We start from the raw sequence: 15,919 nt of genomic DNA on the forward strand, positions 1-15,919 counted from the left end.
CATGAACTTGGCCACCCACAACCTCTAGGTGCAAAGACACGGAACATACTTGCTCTGTGCGTTTTCTCTTTCTAATAATCTGTTATTGAAGCTTTGAAATCCTTATCTACAGACCTGTGTAAATAAAAATGATGTCTCCACATTGATAAAGCTTTATGAGTTTGTGCCACAGAAAAAAAAAAAAAAAAAAAAAAAATCCAAGTGTGACAGAGGATTTTAATTCAACATTACATGTTTCAGCTCCCCCCCCCCCCAAAAAAAAGTACAGTTTTGGGCCATTCAACCTCTTTATGTTTTGCTTCCATGGAGTCTGAGTGTGTTTTAATTTTTTTAACTGATCTTTAGCAATCGTTCTCCAGTTTCTTTTGGACATTGGTTGCTTTTTCGCTCATTTTTAACCCATTCCTTGCACGTGACCATTCTTAGAAGAATGCTTTTGTTTGGTTGTTAAGCCACTTAACACTGACCTGTTAATTAATCCAGCATATAAGAAGCACCTAACCCAAAGGATGAAGTGTTGGGTCTACTCATTACAGAAACCATTTTAAATAGTATCTTTAGCTGCGTTATTTCAAGCAGCCGGTCACAAAACACATAATGTCAAGTGTTCTCTGTCTGCGAGGTGCCCACACTTGAAAAAGACCAGACTTTGAATTTCACTCTATTTTCTTTGACCAGTTTCAGGTTCATTCAGTCAGTCAGGTAGTTAGCCAGTTAGATAGCCGTTTGCTAGATAGGTGAAAAACCTTTAAACACAGAAAATAAAGGCCATTCCATTAATCATTCAGATAAATTAAATGCATTATACAGAATACAAATAAAATAAAAATATATACACTTCAGTAAAGCCTACCTTGCATTTTATACCTTTTATAAACAATTACATTTTTAAAGTATACATTCTAAAGTTTGCAAATATCTTAATAGAAACTTTAACCAAGGATTTGGGGTAGCTGTTTTTAGTATTAATTAACATAAATGTGGGAAACACTATATACATTCATTTTAATATCAATATGATTTGTTTGTTTTTGTTAAGCATAAATACATTTCCACAATTGAGTTTCCATAGTTCCCAAACATACAAGCAGAAAATATGAGTCCAAGAGCTTACCGATAGCCCGTCTAGCTCAAAATCTTCCTCACAGTGGAAAGTGGATTGTGCTTTGTTTGCTGTCCTCTCAGTATGTCGCACACGGGTCAAACGACTGCTGCATGCATTTTAAGGTCTACTAGGCACGCCAGCCCTTGATTGCTCTAATTCAGCTCACCTGGCGGACCGGCGCGCACCAGGCCGCGCTTAGTTGTAGATTGCACACAAGGTCTAATCAGCAGCAGCACAGAGCAGGTAGTGGGCAGGAGGATGAAGAGAAGGATAATAGCCACACCTACTAGGTCAGCGCGACATATAATATGTTCCTGTTTCTTTAACTGAATCTCCAAAAGGTAATGCCCAAAGAGCTGACAACTTGGCATATCTATTGTGAGCAGAATCAACTTTCTGGGATTTCCTTACCTGGATGATTGAACATGCATCAAGATACAATGGAACACCATCCATCATAGACTGGCCTCCCCAGAGCCCAAATGTCAACATTATTGAAGCAGTGTGGGATCATGTTGATAATGAATGGAACAAAAGGGAGCCAACATCCAAAGAGGAGCTTTACATGTCCTACAAGTAGCCTGGAGAACTATTCCTGAAGGCTACTTAAAGAAATTACAAGATGGCTTGCCTCAGAGAGTTCAGGCTATGTTGTGGTCATGCTATATGGTATGTTTCCATTTATGTTTGCATATGTTTCACACAACACCATTGTACATATTTTCTACTTTGATAGAAAAATATGAAGAAACTAATTATTATGTGTACATTTTCAATGTTGCTTTTTTCTGAAGACTTGAGCAAATTGGTCATTGCAAGCGATCACCTACAGTTCCAGAGAACAGGGCCGAAACCATTTAGTATGAGTAAAAGTTCCAGGACACATGAGGCAATGCTAAGTGGTGGCCAGGGGTGGCTAGTGCCACAAAAGACTAAATATGGCCACCACTCAGAATAAAGTGCTGCTGGAGGGATTAAACTCATCAAACTTACAAAAGTTACATCCAGTTACTTGTATTTTTCCCACAGAGGTTTTTTGCAGAACCATTGCTCTATTACTGTTGTTGCCATGCAGACACATTGTCATTGTCTTTATACTCCTTTGAGTAAAATGATAAGCCTTTGGTACCACCACAAAATATGTGGTGATCTCAGCTTGTCACCCCTATAGAAAAGCATTGTGGGGCCTGCTCTTGCCAGAAACACCTTCAGAATGGATCACGTTGTGAGATTGCTTTGTTTAAAGCTTTGTCAATTCACACTGTCCTTTCTAGAGGGCAGGTGTTACACCCACGCTTTTTTCTTGCTGTGCACTGCCCCATCCTGTCGGGCCAGTGGTGGGTCAAGCAACTCAATTTCCTCACATATCTACTCCGTTCAATCAGCCAACCACTGAACCACGAGCCTCATTCATCTCACTTAGGAACAAATGAGCATTTTGGCAATATCTGAATTAACAGAGATTCTTCTTAACCCTCCCCCTTTGCTCTCCCACCAGCCACTCAGGTCATTTGAATTTACACCATGTTAGCACCGCTTTGCCTATCTCCAAGTCTGTCATGTAATGCAGGACAAGCCTTCATTGTATCTGCTCAGTCAGCCTTGTCTCAGTCGGACACTTCTGGTGCATTGTCCAGCTTTGAAGCCTCACAGTGCGAGTTGTGTGTTTACATCTGCTCTGTGAGTGATTAAATATTCAGCGAATACAAATAAAAGCACCTATGTAATACCTGCAGGTGGTGGATGAACAGTGGACACCATATTGAATGGTTATGGTTTGATGAACATTAAGAGGATTAGAAATTACAAAGAAAACATTGTGCTTTGTTACAAATTGTGGCAACGTAAATATAGAAACACTAATATTTTTTTCAGAGAAAACCCTGCATACACATGATTTTTAATTCAATATGTATTACTCCTGTTTCCATATATTATTGTTATGTATTAATATTTATGCTTTTGCAAGTGAAAAATTGTGTGCATTTGCAAAGTGTATAAATTAAACCACAGAAACAGTCACAGTGCTATAATGTCAAGCATTAGCCTCTAATTAAAAGGATAAGCATTGCCATTTCAAATTCTGCACTTATATTTCAGCGCTTGTAAATGTTTTCAGGTCAGCGTTCAGCAGGGAAGAAAGCATTGCCATCCAGTTAAGAGAGAAAGGTCAGTTATCTCATGGATCACAGCCTTTCAGATTTCTCATGCTGTGAATAATGCACATCCAGTGCACAATACATTTGGCAGACACTGCTCTAGCATGGCGTTATCACCACATCTGACTGAGTGATAGAAAGCTTGATAGCTTTATTTGTGCGGCTTACCCTCATTCACAGTACTATGATATATTTAAAATGGCTGATAATGGTGGGGGGGGCACTAAACGGTTGGATGAAAATCCAATTTTGCCACACAATCACCGGAGACAAGTCTGAATTTAGCTTACATTAACTCAATGTGATGTGGCCACAACACCGGAGTGATTAAATGTCAAGCAGTGATTGCTTCTCAAATGCTTAGTGGTGAAATTTGAGGCACAAAGACCTAAATGGAGGGAAAGGCTGGAAATGAAGCTGCAGACAACATAGAAAACAGTTCTACAGTCTGAACGCTCACGTGTCCAAGGCTTGAGGGAAAACATTATTTAAAATCACGTAGAATAAACACGCTATCCAAACAACTTAAATTTATTCTCTGAGCCTCAGTAGTATGAAACCCTGATCATGTAATGAGCCACTGGTGATGTGCATGACTGGTTCTTGGAAATTGCATGGAAGGACATAACCTGTGGGTAATTAAACTCAAAATCCACAAATTTCATGTGACATTGTTTGCACATATATCCAGTAATTAACAACCTCCCCAGAGTGCAGTGGTGCTGCCGCAGGTAATGTGGGTTTGGTTTTAATTCCTCTGTGAATCTGTGTGACTGATGGGATGTTACAGGGCTTTCTGTAAAGTCATGTGACATGTGCGCTTTTAGGCACAACCCGTCATCATGAGTATGCAGAATGAAAGAGTGTCAGGCTCATCACTGCAGCCCCTGCATGTCTAGTATACATTTTCTCTTCTTTATTTAATGCACAAGACTAGCTATTGTATGTTTTCTTACTATGAACAATAAATCAAAACCAGCAACGTGTCTGTACTTAATAGTTTCCTTTCCATATCTATAGCACAGCCCCAGTCAAAGATGTAAAAAATGTAAAAAATAAATATAGGATGAATAAATATTGCATTTTTTGTGGGAATTTTCATGTTCTAGTGAGTTTTTACAAAGTAACAAAATATAATGTTAATGTTCAGAGTAATGATGAAACATGTCAAATGAGGTGTTTTTAAAAATATTTTTTTAAAAATGAACAAGAATTCAGGTCTATGGGGAGAATTTTTTTTCTACAAGTACAAAACTTACTAGTAAAATAAAGTTGTGCTCAGTTTTTTGACAGTGCAGCAACTATAGAAGTATAACGTTACCAGATTGAGGTAGATGCTCGGGCCAAATATAACCCACATCTGCAGTTGTTCTAAGGGCCATATTAAGCTTTGGCTTACAGCGTTGACTAAGGATGAATGTGACCGCCCCAACCTGAGCAACAAGTTCACTTTATATGGGCCAGATGTCAGGTGTGCTGTCACATATGTGCCCCATCTGGTCCACATAGCACTTCCTGTAACCCATATCAAAGCTGAGCCACTTCAAGGCACCTCATTTGCTAATGTTGTGCCACAGCTACACAAAAATAGATCAGAATATGTCAGCTATGTGGACTGTACTTTAAGGGAAAACAAAATGAAATTGTTCAGGGATGGACTATGGAGAGAGTCATAAGGAAGTATGGCTGAACAAAGTGATTTCACAGGCAGTACAGGCATTACACCAACATCACTCAAGAAATCAATAGTGTAAGTCACGGTGAAAAATGAAAGTAAATTCATGTTGTTGTTTTTTAAATCGTCAGTGAAATAAAGGAACTTCTAATGTGAAAAAGTGGCAAATGGCTAAAATAATTACCAACCCCTGCTGCAGATCTCCTTCGTTCTGCAGGGTGAGAACTCAGACTTCTACCCCTTTTCACTAGTACCCACTTGGCTAGGTTCGGCTTGACTCTGTTTTTAGGGTTTTCCATTAGGTAGTAGTACCGGGTACCTGATACTTCTTTTGTAACTGCTCAGTTAGGGTTCCAAGTGGCCTGAATCTATCCGAAAATGTGATGTCAACAAGACTGCATGCCACCTGGTCAGACTGGCCAATCAGTGGCGTCATGAGAGCAACTACTTCACAAAAATCAAAAAAGAGGGAAATGGCTGCTCAAAAACCAACACCATGGTGCCTGAGTCTGACAATAAGTCATAGACTGAGCAGCCTCAACGTCCTGCATTGTTGCGTTTGTGTTGCATACAAATTACTTCATGGGACTTTTGGCTGCATTGCTATAACAACCCCGCACATCAGGCAGTCCAGAGTCGAGTTGAGTAGGCATTAGTGCAAAAGAGACTTTAATGACTAGTTGGGAGATTTCCCCTGAAAGACAGTATAAAGGCAGAAGTGAGCAGATATGTATGTATGTGGTTTGTAAAATGTTACCCATACATTTGCCAAGATTCTTGTTTTTACAGACTTTTTGTAAGTTAAAAGAATGAAAATCACTTAATTACATTTTTAACCATATATTTATTGATTTTGATTTTTTATTATCTCAATTCAGATGACTCATTAAGCACTTAATTTATCAGAGTAAGGTTTAATAAATTAAAGTGACCATGCACAAGTTTTGTACAAAAAACATTACAGTAAAAAAAAAGAAAGAAATCAAATTCACAAATTATGCTGCTTCTAACACAACAAAAATGTTAAGGTCAGGAAAATCCAGCAGTGTGTACACATTAAGAAGAAAGACTTATTCAAAGAAGAACTGCAGGTGACGTAGAAACATTCGAGGAGATAAAAAAATACAGCATCATAAAAATTACCCCAGTAAAATTAGTAGCTTATTTTTTTATTTTTTTTTTACATCCAACTATATAAAGTTTCACAGAAATAGCTGCACAGCAAGCAGCTGGGAATGTGGACAAAATCTACTGTGTTACAGACAAAAGCAGAAATCACAGCGCTACACATCTTAACACATGCTGGGTTACGACTACAAAGCAAACAAAGACCTTGCACCATGCATGCTGGTCTGTCAGCTTTTCAAAAAAACCCCGACAAAAATGGGGAGACAAAAGGTACGTACAAGTGTAAGGTTCATCATCCACACCCAGTACAGGGGAGGACAGATGTTAGGTTAGCACTAGTCCATACACAAGGCATTTAAAAAAAAAAAGCATCAATCAGTGTGATAAAAAAGTCATTCAAGTCTTTACACAAAAAAATGATTAGAGGGCTGTTCTATAAAAGTCCTACTTTTTGTTTAGAAGAGTACATCCTCTTTTTTAATGAGCACCTCCACCACCTGTCTCTGATAGCGGATGTCATTCAGCGCTGTTATGGCGTCCGTGTTGGGTGCACGCATGAGGGTGGGCCCGAAAATGATGGCAAGGTTCTCTGCGTTCATCAAGTTGAATTTCTCATTCTGTGTCACCCTGCAACGTTTATCAAAGTTAGAAGAATACTACATACACCCTCGCAAAGGAACAGTTTCAGCAACTGCATGCAAAGGTAACATGTAAGATACACAGTCTAATATAAAATACATATGACAGCTGAAAATGATTTTCATGCATCCAACACAGTGCACAATCTAATGTAAAAATATGCATCATCATATTTATATAAAACACATTTAACTCTTTACATGTTTATTTTTTTTCTACTTTCTGATAAGATGCGTAATAAAGGCAAAGGAGGGGCTGATGTTTGAAAAATGACAATAACGTTTTAGACATTTAGTCTACCCCTCCCGCAGCAGAAGCATTACACCCTTCACTAACCCCCCTTAATTATTTTTTTTTACGGTTCTTTGGCTCTTGCAGAATTACCTTGGATTACTCACCTTTTTAAGTGAGCCATGAGGTACTTTAGAGTTTCAGCGTGTGGTGGTGGTAGGAGAGCAAGAGCCTCGCGGAAAGCTTCCAGCTTCTTCTCTGCGTCTGTGAGCTCTGGAAAAGACAAAGGAGCACGCCATTAGTGTAGCTAGAGCAGACAGTCACGAATTACCGGAGGTACTTCCGGTGAAGTAAAAGTAAAACCCATTAGTCTCCATTAGGAAACATGATGGGGGGGCACTGAGTGTCCAAATGAACACTTAGTGCTCTTGACTGTATGCTTGTTGAAAGCAGCTGTACATTTTCATAGTGCTCATCGCTGTGCTGCAATGAAATAACATTGCAGCTCATACTACATTTGAATATATATTAAAAAATAGGGGGGAAAAAAACAGCAGCAGCAGCTACAGAACTCATATTGCACAATTATTCTACTTCAGGGATGTCAAGCTCATTTTACACTGTGGGCGACATACATAAAACTCCCCTTTCTGTCAGTGTAAAGAACTTGAACTGCACATTTAATCCCTGAGATTTTTTAAGACAAGGAAAAAAGTGTAATTTCTACATGACAAAGAAGTAGCAGTAGTAAATGAAAGAAGTTCATCAGCATGTCTTTTTGGGTTCAAATTATAAGAAGTAAATGTGAAAAAAAACAGCAAGAACTTTCTATCTTTGAATTCTTCATTTTATCTACCACTTATTTAATTTTGGTGCAGTATCCATGGCCATGGGAGAGGTCTTTATCAGTAGGAGAAGCTGCAAAACTTGTGTAAATACAGTTAAAATGTCCAAAATTTGTACACTCCTTCACATTTTCCAAAGCCGACCCAAATTGGAGTCTCCAGCAGGCTGATTCTGGACCCCTGAGCCTTATGTTTGACACTTCTGTTGTAGGTATTCTTTTCACTACATTGAGTCCAGTACTCTTCAGCTCACATCTGGTACATTATATCCAGTAAAACATTTTCTGCAAAGTAAAAGATGAATAAATGCAGGTAATGTCTTCTGATGTGACTCATTTCGTGATCAAATGAAGGAAGCAGCATAGAGCTGAACGACAACTGTTTGCCAGCAAAAATCAAACTGAGTGAAACAGGTGTGTTTCTGACTAATTTGTCTGGTTGTGACGTACTTGCAGCCTCGATGAACCTGGGGTAAGCGTCGAATGAGATGACAGGAACAGGCAAATCCCTGAGGTACAGTTTCAATGCACCCGTGATGATGTTGATGTCTTCATAGGCATTCACTGAGATGTCTGTCTTCTCGCCATCTGTGAAGACGCGTGATGGAAAGGGGGAGACAAGGAGAAGAAAGTGAGAGTTTTCTCACTAAATATGGCTCACATCAACACTCTCACATCACAGAGTAAATTTGGGAATAAAGACAGCCATGGAGAAAAAGAAAAAAAAAAGCAGTCTTGCTCAGTATTTTTGCAAAGTAGCTGCTATCATCCGCCTGGCCTGTTTTATTCTGACTTTCCCTGGGTTGCGCATGCTTTTCAGAGCAGGCCATGGCCTACTTGTGCTGGCAGACTGAACATCACAGTGCTGTGAGCTGGAATGACACTCTGTCATGGATGATCTCCCACATGCGGATCTGGCTAAGAGTTTAGCCCACTGCTGCAGGGTTTTTCTTGCAGTTAAAATTCACACTGCACTGGGCCAAGACATTTTTATTCTCACTAAGTCCACTACTGAATCCCAACACAGCAAGGATCTTTTTTCTTTTTTTCATGGCTGTCTTTAAGGCAGGGAGAGTGCCTGGTCTGCAGCCTCCTGAGGCCCTCCTTCTCTGTCCACACACAGTGAAATATCAGGATAGGATCTTCACTACCAAAGCGGCACTAATCTTTCACAAATATGCCATTTTATAATAAAAAAGTGTTGTGCATGAGTCTCATAAACATAGGCAGGCACAAAGTGTAATTTGTGAGTTGACAGTTGTACAAAAACATGTAAAACACACCTTTGTCAAACCTGGACTTGACCTCTTCCACTGAATCGCTGAATCCAGATATTCTGTAGAGGCCTTCTGACTTCAGTCCTTGAGGAGCAAACAGAAAATAAACAACCTTTCAGTCACTGTAAGGGCTGTCAGGAGTAATGGAGAAAAATTCAGCCACATAGAATTCCATGGCTAATTTAGGAAATGCCATTAAACGGTCTTAAATATGCATAAGAAATTGAGGATAAAATGTCCACAGTGTCACACGGTGGAACAACATGGGCAGATGCAAATACTTTTCTGCATCACTGAGCAAAATAATAAAGACATAAATCAAACTTAGCTACAGACATATATTAGAGGGCAGACAATGAGGGAACCAACGAGTTTCCTACATAGTTGAATGATTTAACTGAAATGCAATCAACTAAGGCAGCAGGAAACAGAGTAATGTATTCCTCATTAAACATCTGCAATTACCAGCAGTCCCATCACTCCTCTCAAGCCCCTTCCCATTACCCACCCCGACAAAAAAAAAAAAAAAAACATTAACTCAGTCAGTAATTGAATCAGATTTTTAACACTTCAACCTAAGTAGTATATATTGCAGATCACTTACTGTAAAATTAAAGGGAAGCTATTTTACAGTGAGAAACAGAATCCTTGAACCTGAGTGCAGACGGGTCATTTTGAAAGACTGTTCAAAAATAATTTATGCTCATGTTTTTTAATATATAGTTATTGTATATTTTAAAAACATATAATTTCAGGTAGCTCAACACTTCTCTGGATGGATGTGAAATTAATTAGTTGTCCTAGGATGCTTGGAAGCAAACAATAGTGCAAGGTTCAAATATTTTAATTGAAATCAATGCAAGTGCTTATTGCTTCTATAGTTCTGTAGTTATATGATGGAAATGCTCTAGCTGTCAGCCAATCAGTGTGTAGGATTACAGCTATGGACTAACAAAAACAGCATTTATTGTGCCTGTCTTGTTATTTTCAGCTCTACTGTGTATATTTGAATCAGACAGAACACACTGAAGCTCACGAGCTCACGTTTGACTAACCTCTGGACTCGATCTCTCTTATGCACATGTCCACCACCATGGGTCGGGCTGTATTGCAAGCTTTGACTAGCGTGCTGAGGTCACAGCTGTAAACTTTCCGGATGTGTCTCAGGTCGGGTTTGCAGTTGTTTGGTACCAGAGATGAGCACTGCTTGTGAGTGTTCAAACCACAATCTACAGACACAGAAAGAGGCACGCAAAGGGTTAAGTTCAGGCATATCAGTAGCATTAAAGTCACCATGAAAAAGGCAATAAAATGTAATGAATGACTGCTTCTAGTTTGTTTTTTATACTCAGAGCCTTTACACAGCGCTCAGCCCTGAGTTCATTTTGATTTGGCTCGCTGGTTTCATGTGTTTTTTGGCTTGTAAAGCAGTGTTAATCCCCTCGATCAATATCTGCCCCTGAAATGTCACAGGACCACTGGAGAGCTTTGGAGAGCTCTTTCTCTGCTACGCATGGCATTGGGCTCACCTTCACTAAAGTCACCGCTAGAGGGGAAGTTGTTTAGTAGAAATGTATTAGCAATAAAAAAGGACAAACAGGACATTGACCAACCACAGAAATTTCATGTTAAAATACTCCTTTTAAAAACAGTTAGAAGAAATTGATACACCAATTTGAGGAAATATCTTTTTTTAACCAAATTTTTCCTACTTCAGACATCGGCTGGCCCTCAGTGGGTGTTTAAATAGCCAGCCCAGCAGCACATTAGTCAAGATGATAGCATACTCAACACGATGTTTTGCCATCAGTCACAAGACCCGAGGCACAGCTGTTTCAGGGCAGGATTCACCTTGTAGGGAACAGAGGTGCCCGTGGAGAGCAGATGCAGACACTGCAGCGCTGCTTTGTAACAGAGACGCATGTTGGGAATTAGACGAACACTGAAAAAGCTGTGGCCCGGAGGAGGGACAGTCAGCACTGCTGTGTGCTCTATTCTTTTCCAAATCCAAGCTCACACACAATGGCTGTGGAAGCAGCAATTGAGGCGCTGCGGGCTACAGAAGACCTAGTTTCCCAGACTAAAATGGGGCAGCTCTTCGAGCTCTTAGATCTTCAGAGCCATCTTCAAGTTCTATTAAAGGTTTTTTGACAATTGCCATGTGGGGGTTTTCTTCTTTATTTCACAAATGTGACATCTTTTGAATCTCTCAAAAGAACTGCTATGTTTTAATTTTAAATAAAAAAAAGCTTCTTCTGAAAGCTACATGTCTGGAAGACCTCAGATGATATTTTGATTAATATGGGCCCCTTGAGAAATTCACACTGCCTGAATTTATATGCATTGATGCTGAAATGTAATTACCTTAAGAGATGATTCTCTTAAGGACACGAGACAGGCACTATAATCGCAGAGGGGGCCTGTCATCAGACACAAGGCTGCTGAGTTCCCATTGTCCATGCGAGCTCAACGGTAGCCCTGGGTCCCAGGTGGGGTGGGTGACGAGGAGCCCAGGGGACACCGGGAAACAGGGGATGATGCTTTGCTGCACCGTCACCTCTGTCTCTGTTGCTAAGGTCATGAAGCTGCAGCTCAGTGTTTTAGAAGAGTTTTATTGGTGGCTGTGAGCTCATTTCTAATCAGCACATTATCAACATGTCTAATCAGCAGAGTTACCAGTCGAAACCGGTCTCTTTCTGACTGGAAATGAAAACAAAAAGCATTACAAGTGTTTGTTAAAGGGACTGTTTTTTCTCCCACTACCAAGTATTTAAGTTAAATAGGGGTTGAGCTGTGTGACCTAGCTCTTAGGTTGAAGCTGGCTGAATATTAATGTGTGTGGAAACAGTGCTCCTTCCCCACACTCCCATCTCTACTCCTCATTAAAGAGACATGCCAGCTTTGTTTTCCTTCACGGGCATGATGGGATGAGGCTGGGGGGTGTACTCTGATGAGGAAATGTGGCACAACAAGCACAAGCAGAGGCTGGCTTTCTGGCACCCGGCCAAAAGCAGTTCACAAAAAGAAAAGGGGGTGGGAGAACATTTTTTTTTGGTATGCAAATTCGAGCATCGTGTGAGACTTTGCTGCCCTAGATTCTGGGATCTGAGGCTGAGTCTGAAGGAATGGCAATGTATTAGAGTCGATAAAGGCTGGCTCCAAACATATGTGCCTTTATTTGGATTGTTGTTCAAAATCAGCGCGTTAATAATTAATATCAGAGCTCTCGCAGATTTATGTGACACACTTTGTTTCATCAATAAAACATCAAAGACAGGCATCAGACTATATTATAGTACTATTTCGGGATGGGAGAACGAATGCTTACAATGAAATGGGAATCTCATATTTGAGTATGTGACAGACAAGAAAGCAAATACACTGCAACCATTTCCCTCACAGTAGCAGAGCTGAATGTGTGGATGTTATTTGTCACATAAAGACTGAAAATGCTTTTAGACTATTGGTGAATATTCTTAAAATGAGCCCATAATTCATAAAAAATAGACACAGAAATCTGCCGTGAAAGCCACGAGAACTGCACTGTGTGCTTTCAGGCCTACGAGACTGCAAATGTTCTTTAAAAATGGAAACACAGAAATCTTTTGTTTTTGGTCACGCTGACGAGAGGATGTGAAGAAGCATTGAGCTAAAATGTGGAGTTATTATATTATTTAAGACTTTAGAGGGGAAAAAAATAAGGAAGTAGATCAGAAAAAAGAAGCTTTTTACTTCATGTAACATATCTGTTACATCACAGTCATAGAGACCCCATTTCATTCTGTTACACAATTAATAATCCTTAAACTACTCAATAATCCAGCTCCAGATGCACTGAAAGCCAAGTAACCCATTTATAGCAACGCCCCACCACTAACGCAACAAAAGAAAGCTGTAAAATAATCAAGGGGTTTATGTAATGCGACTGAGAACAAGTCATACCTGCACATTTGACCCCCTGAGCCATCAGTCCCCACATGAAGCTGGCACAGTGCTCGCACCAGTGAGGTCCCCGAAAGGTATGGACCTACAACAGAGAGGAGGACAGTGACAGATATTAGCGATGAAGTGCAATGATGAGATAGAAGGAAACGGTGGGTAGTTGCAGGGATTTCTCCAGGAGACCAGTGGGTGCTGCCACCTAAAATGACACAGTGGAGGAGGATTGTTGTTTAAACAGGCCCTCAAAATGACAATGCTTTGGCGGGTGCAGCCGTGACACTGAGTGGCAGAGGCTTTGCCATCATGGCGCAGCATGTTGTGACACCTCACGAGAGAAAAGGTGCGAGCTGTCAGGAAATAGTCTATGGAAAGACAACTTCTTGTGTAGCAGAGGAAGCCCCACGCTCCAGGAGCTAACGACAGCCTCGCCAATCAGGGAGGCCTCTGGGAAAAAGAGCGAACCACAGCTCTCCCAGCATTTTTGCATTTAGCCATTAGCGATCTTCGATAAAAACACTTTTGCGTAGTATTGTTAGATTGTTAGATGTGTAGAAGTGTGGAGGCAATCGTGCTATAAAATATCCAAAAACTGTAAACACAAAACACTGACATCAATCGACTGGAGTGATGTCATCCTCAGCCATGATTGCATGTTACCATACCACATCGTACTCTCAAGACCACAATCTAATGTGGACCTTTTAATTAATTTAAAATAGTAAATGTAAATATCAGCCCAATTTAAACCGGAAAGTTTGAAATTAGAAGACACAAAGTGCACGTTTCACTCATTATACTTCAAAATATTCTCTTGATTTTGATTTCGCACACATAGTTTTCTCCTTTATGGCTGCAGAGGCTTCAAATTCTCTAAAGGTCGAAATGTAACATTCAGCAAAACAAGAGAACAAAGCAGCAGAGAGAGATGAGTGAGCATCAGCAGTTTAAAAGCCTTGACAGTAATATATCGCTCACTGTTCTCCATCCCATTAACCAGCCAAACTAGGAGAGTGAGCCTGAGCCAAACGGGGATACTGTCCGCCACTTTTTCTGCTCTCTATTGGCCTAATCTCTCCATCTGGTGCTCAAACTAACAGCAGTGGTTCACAGACCACCCAACAGATTTTCTTTTGATTAGGGCTCACTGGACAGACCAAAACAGCTCTGTTTTTCATCCCCTGTCTCCCTGTCAGTAACCCACACCCCTCCCCTTCCATCTCCCACAAGGGAGGCGAGAGCAGCAGCCCTGTGGCCACACATGATGAAATTAAACCAAGAGATGCAACAGCTGACAAGCGTTCTTTAAGTTGACTCATGCTCACCTTGAAGTTGTGGGCTTTCTCAGATCTGGAGGGCCAGTCGCTCTCCTTCAGTGAAGCTCTGCGAACCAGTGAGGTGAGCTGCGAATAGGCGAACAGTTTAAGTGGCTGCCAAAAAGTGGCTGAAGGTTTTTGTGGCCCCATCCTCATCCCCAGGGCTGCGGCCAGAATATCCTCCTGATTGGCCTCACGCTTGGCCTTTTGCACCAGAGGCTTCTCTTCCTGGCAAACCTCATAGGACTCTCTAGATGGCATTCTGGAGCAGGAAAACGGATGAAAAAAAAAACAACCCCAGGAAAAAAAAATGGGAATAAACTCCTTGATGTTCAGAGAAGATATACGTCAAATAATATTACTTTCATTTTGCCAATTAAAAAGAGACATGGCTGTTTTAAATGATATAAACAAGTCTTTAGATCATTCAAAAGAGTCCAAAAGAAAAAAACAAAATAAACAACAACTGTGGTCCCTTTTGAGTCTCCTCACAGCAGTGAGAGTAGATGAAGTGGAGACTCTGTGATAGGAGTGCCAGCTTTTATACAAAAGAGGTGCAGCCTTGGGTGCTCATGTGGTTCTCTGGGAACATGTATGCAGATGAGCTGAGTGGCTGTGGCTAATCCTCTCCTCCCTGTGCAGAGCTGATATTCTCCCTGGAACAGAGACAGTGCACTGTTGTGTATGGATGCTGTCAGGGAGGGCAAAGAGAGGGGGAGGAGTATGGGGGTGGACCCTATAGTAGTCAGAGCAGATTAAAGGGATCCCACCAGCCAATCGCAGCACGGATGCACCAGCTTTATAGTAGCCAGTACCCCGCCCCCACACCACCATCAGATATCCAAGCAGGGGAGACTGGGTAGGACGAAATGAGAGTGGGATGATAATGAGCAATGAATGAGTCATGCGTCAGGAGTGGGCTACAGCCTGGAGAACTTGCGACAGCAGTGGGCCGTTAGAGAGGGGAGCTATTTTCAAAATCGTGTTGCTACAGAAACCGATCACGACACAAAAGCTTCAACCGTTCAACCAAAATAGGGCATCACTGTTATTGATGCATGCTATGACAGGAAGTGATGCGCAAAAGTTTTAGACAAATCCATTTCCCGTTGGAAAGCTTTTTAACTAAACTTTTTTTTTTTTAAATAGTATAAATAAAGCACCTCTTGAAAAATATCCTGCCTCTGTGGACTCTGTTTATACCACACACCAACCATAATGAAAAGGGACTGAAATTTCAACCCTGGCATTAGTGTGCACCATAACAGAAGATGTGCTTTGTGTACCCTTTAATGTTGCATTTCCTACATTAGATGAATACTCATTTTTAGCTATATATACTCTAAAAATAAACAAAAACAATATAAACATGACCCAGAATATATCACTGCAATTGAAATAGCATAGTAACAACAGTAGCAACACTATCATATTTTGTATCACACATCTATATTCACTGTTACCAGCTTATTCCACCCCCTTACATTATGATAAAATATACAATAAAGAATTAAACAACATGTGTCTGTGCCAGGCGTGGGGATCCAGCTAGGAGGATTTTCTTTCTTTGCTGTCTTTGTCTGACTGTTCATTTCCTTGAGGTATA

General features: G+C 40.6%; 1 protein-coding gene across 1 annotated transcript; it reads right to left on the bottom strand.

Annotated features, from left to right (window-relative positions):
• Positions 1–5,813: 5,813 nt before the first annotated feature.
• chn1 (chimerin 1) lies at positions 5,814–15,212 on the bottom strand. The gene is made up of 7 exons (XM_031743229.2): positions 14,323–15,212; positions 13,001–13,085; positions 10,114–10,287; positions 9,065–9,142; positions 8,232–8,369; positions 7,105–7,210; positions 5,814–6,694 (listed from the first exon to the last, which is right to left on the bottom strand). Exons 1-7 carry the CDS (start codon positions 14,572–14,574, stop codon positions 6,523–6,525), a joined length of 1,005 nt encoding a protein of 334 aa, XP_031599089.1. The 5' UTR covers positions 14,575–15,212; the 3' UTR covers positions 5,814–6,522.
• Between the last annotated feature and the right edge of the window lie 707 nt (positions 15,213–15,919).

The sequence above is a fragment of the Oreochromis aureus genome, linkage group 16, assembly GCF_013358895.1.
Source record: "Oreochromis aureus strain Israel breed Guangdong linkage group 16, ZZ_aureus, whole genome shotgun sequence".
Classification (NCBI taxonomy): Eukaryota; Metazoa; Chordata; class Actinopteri; order Cichliformes; family Cichlidae; genus Oreochromis; species Oreochromis aureus.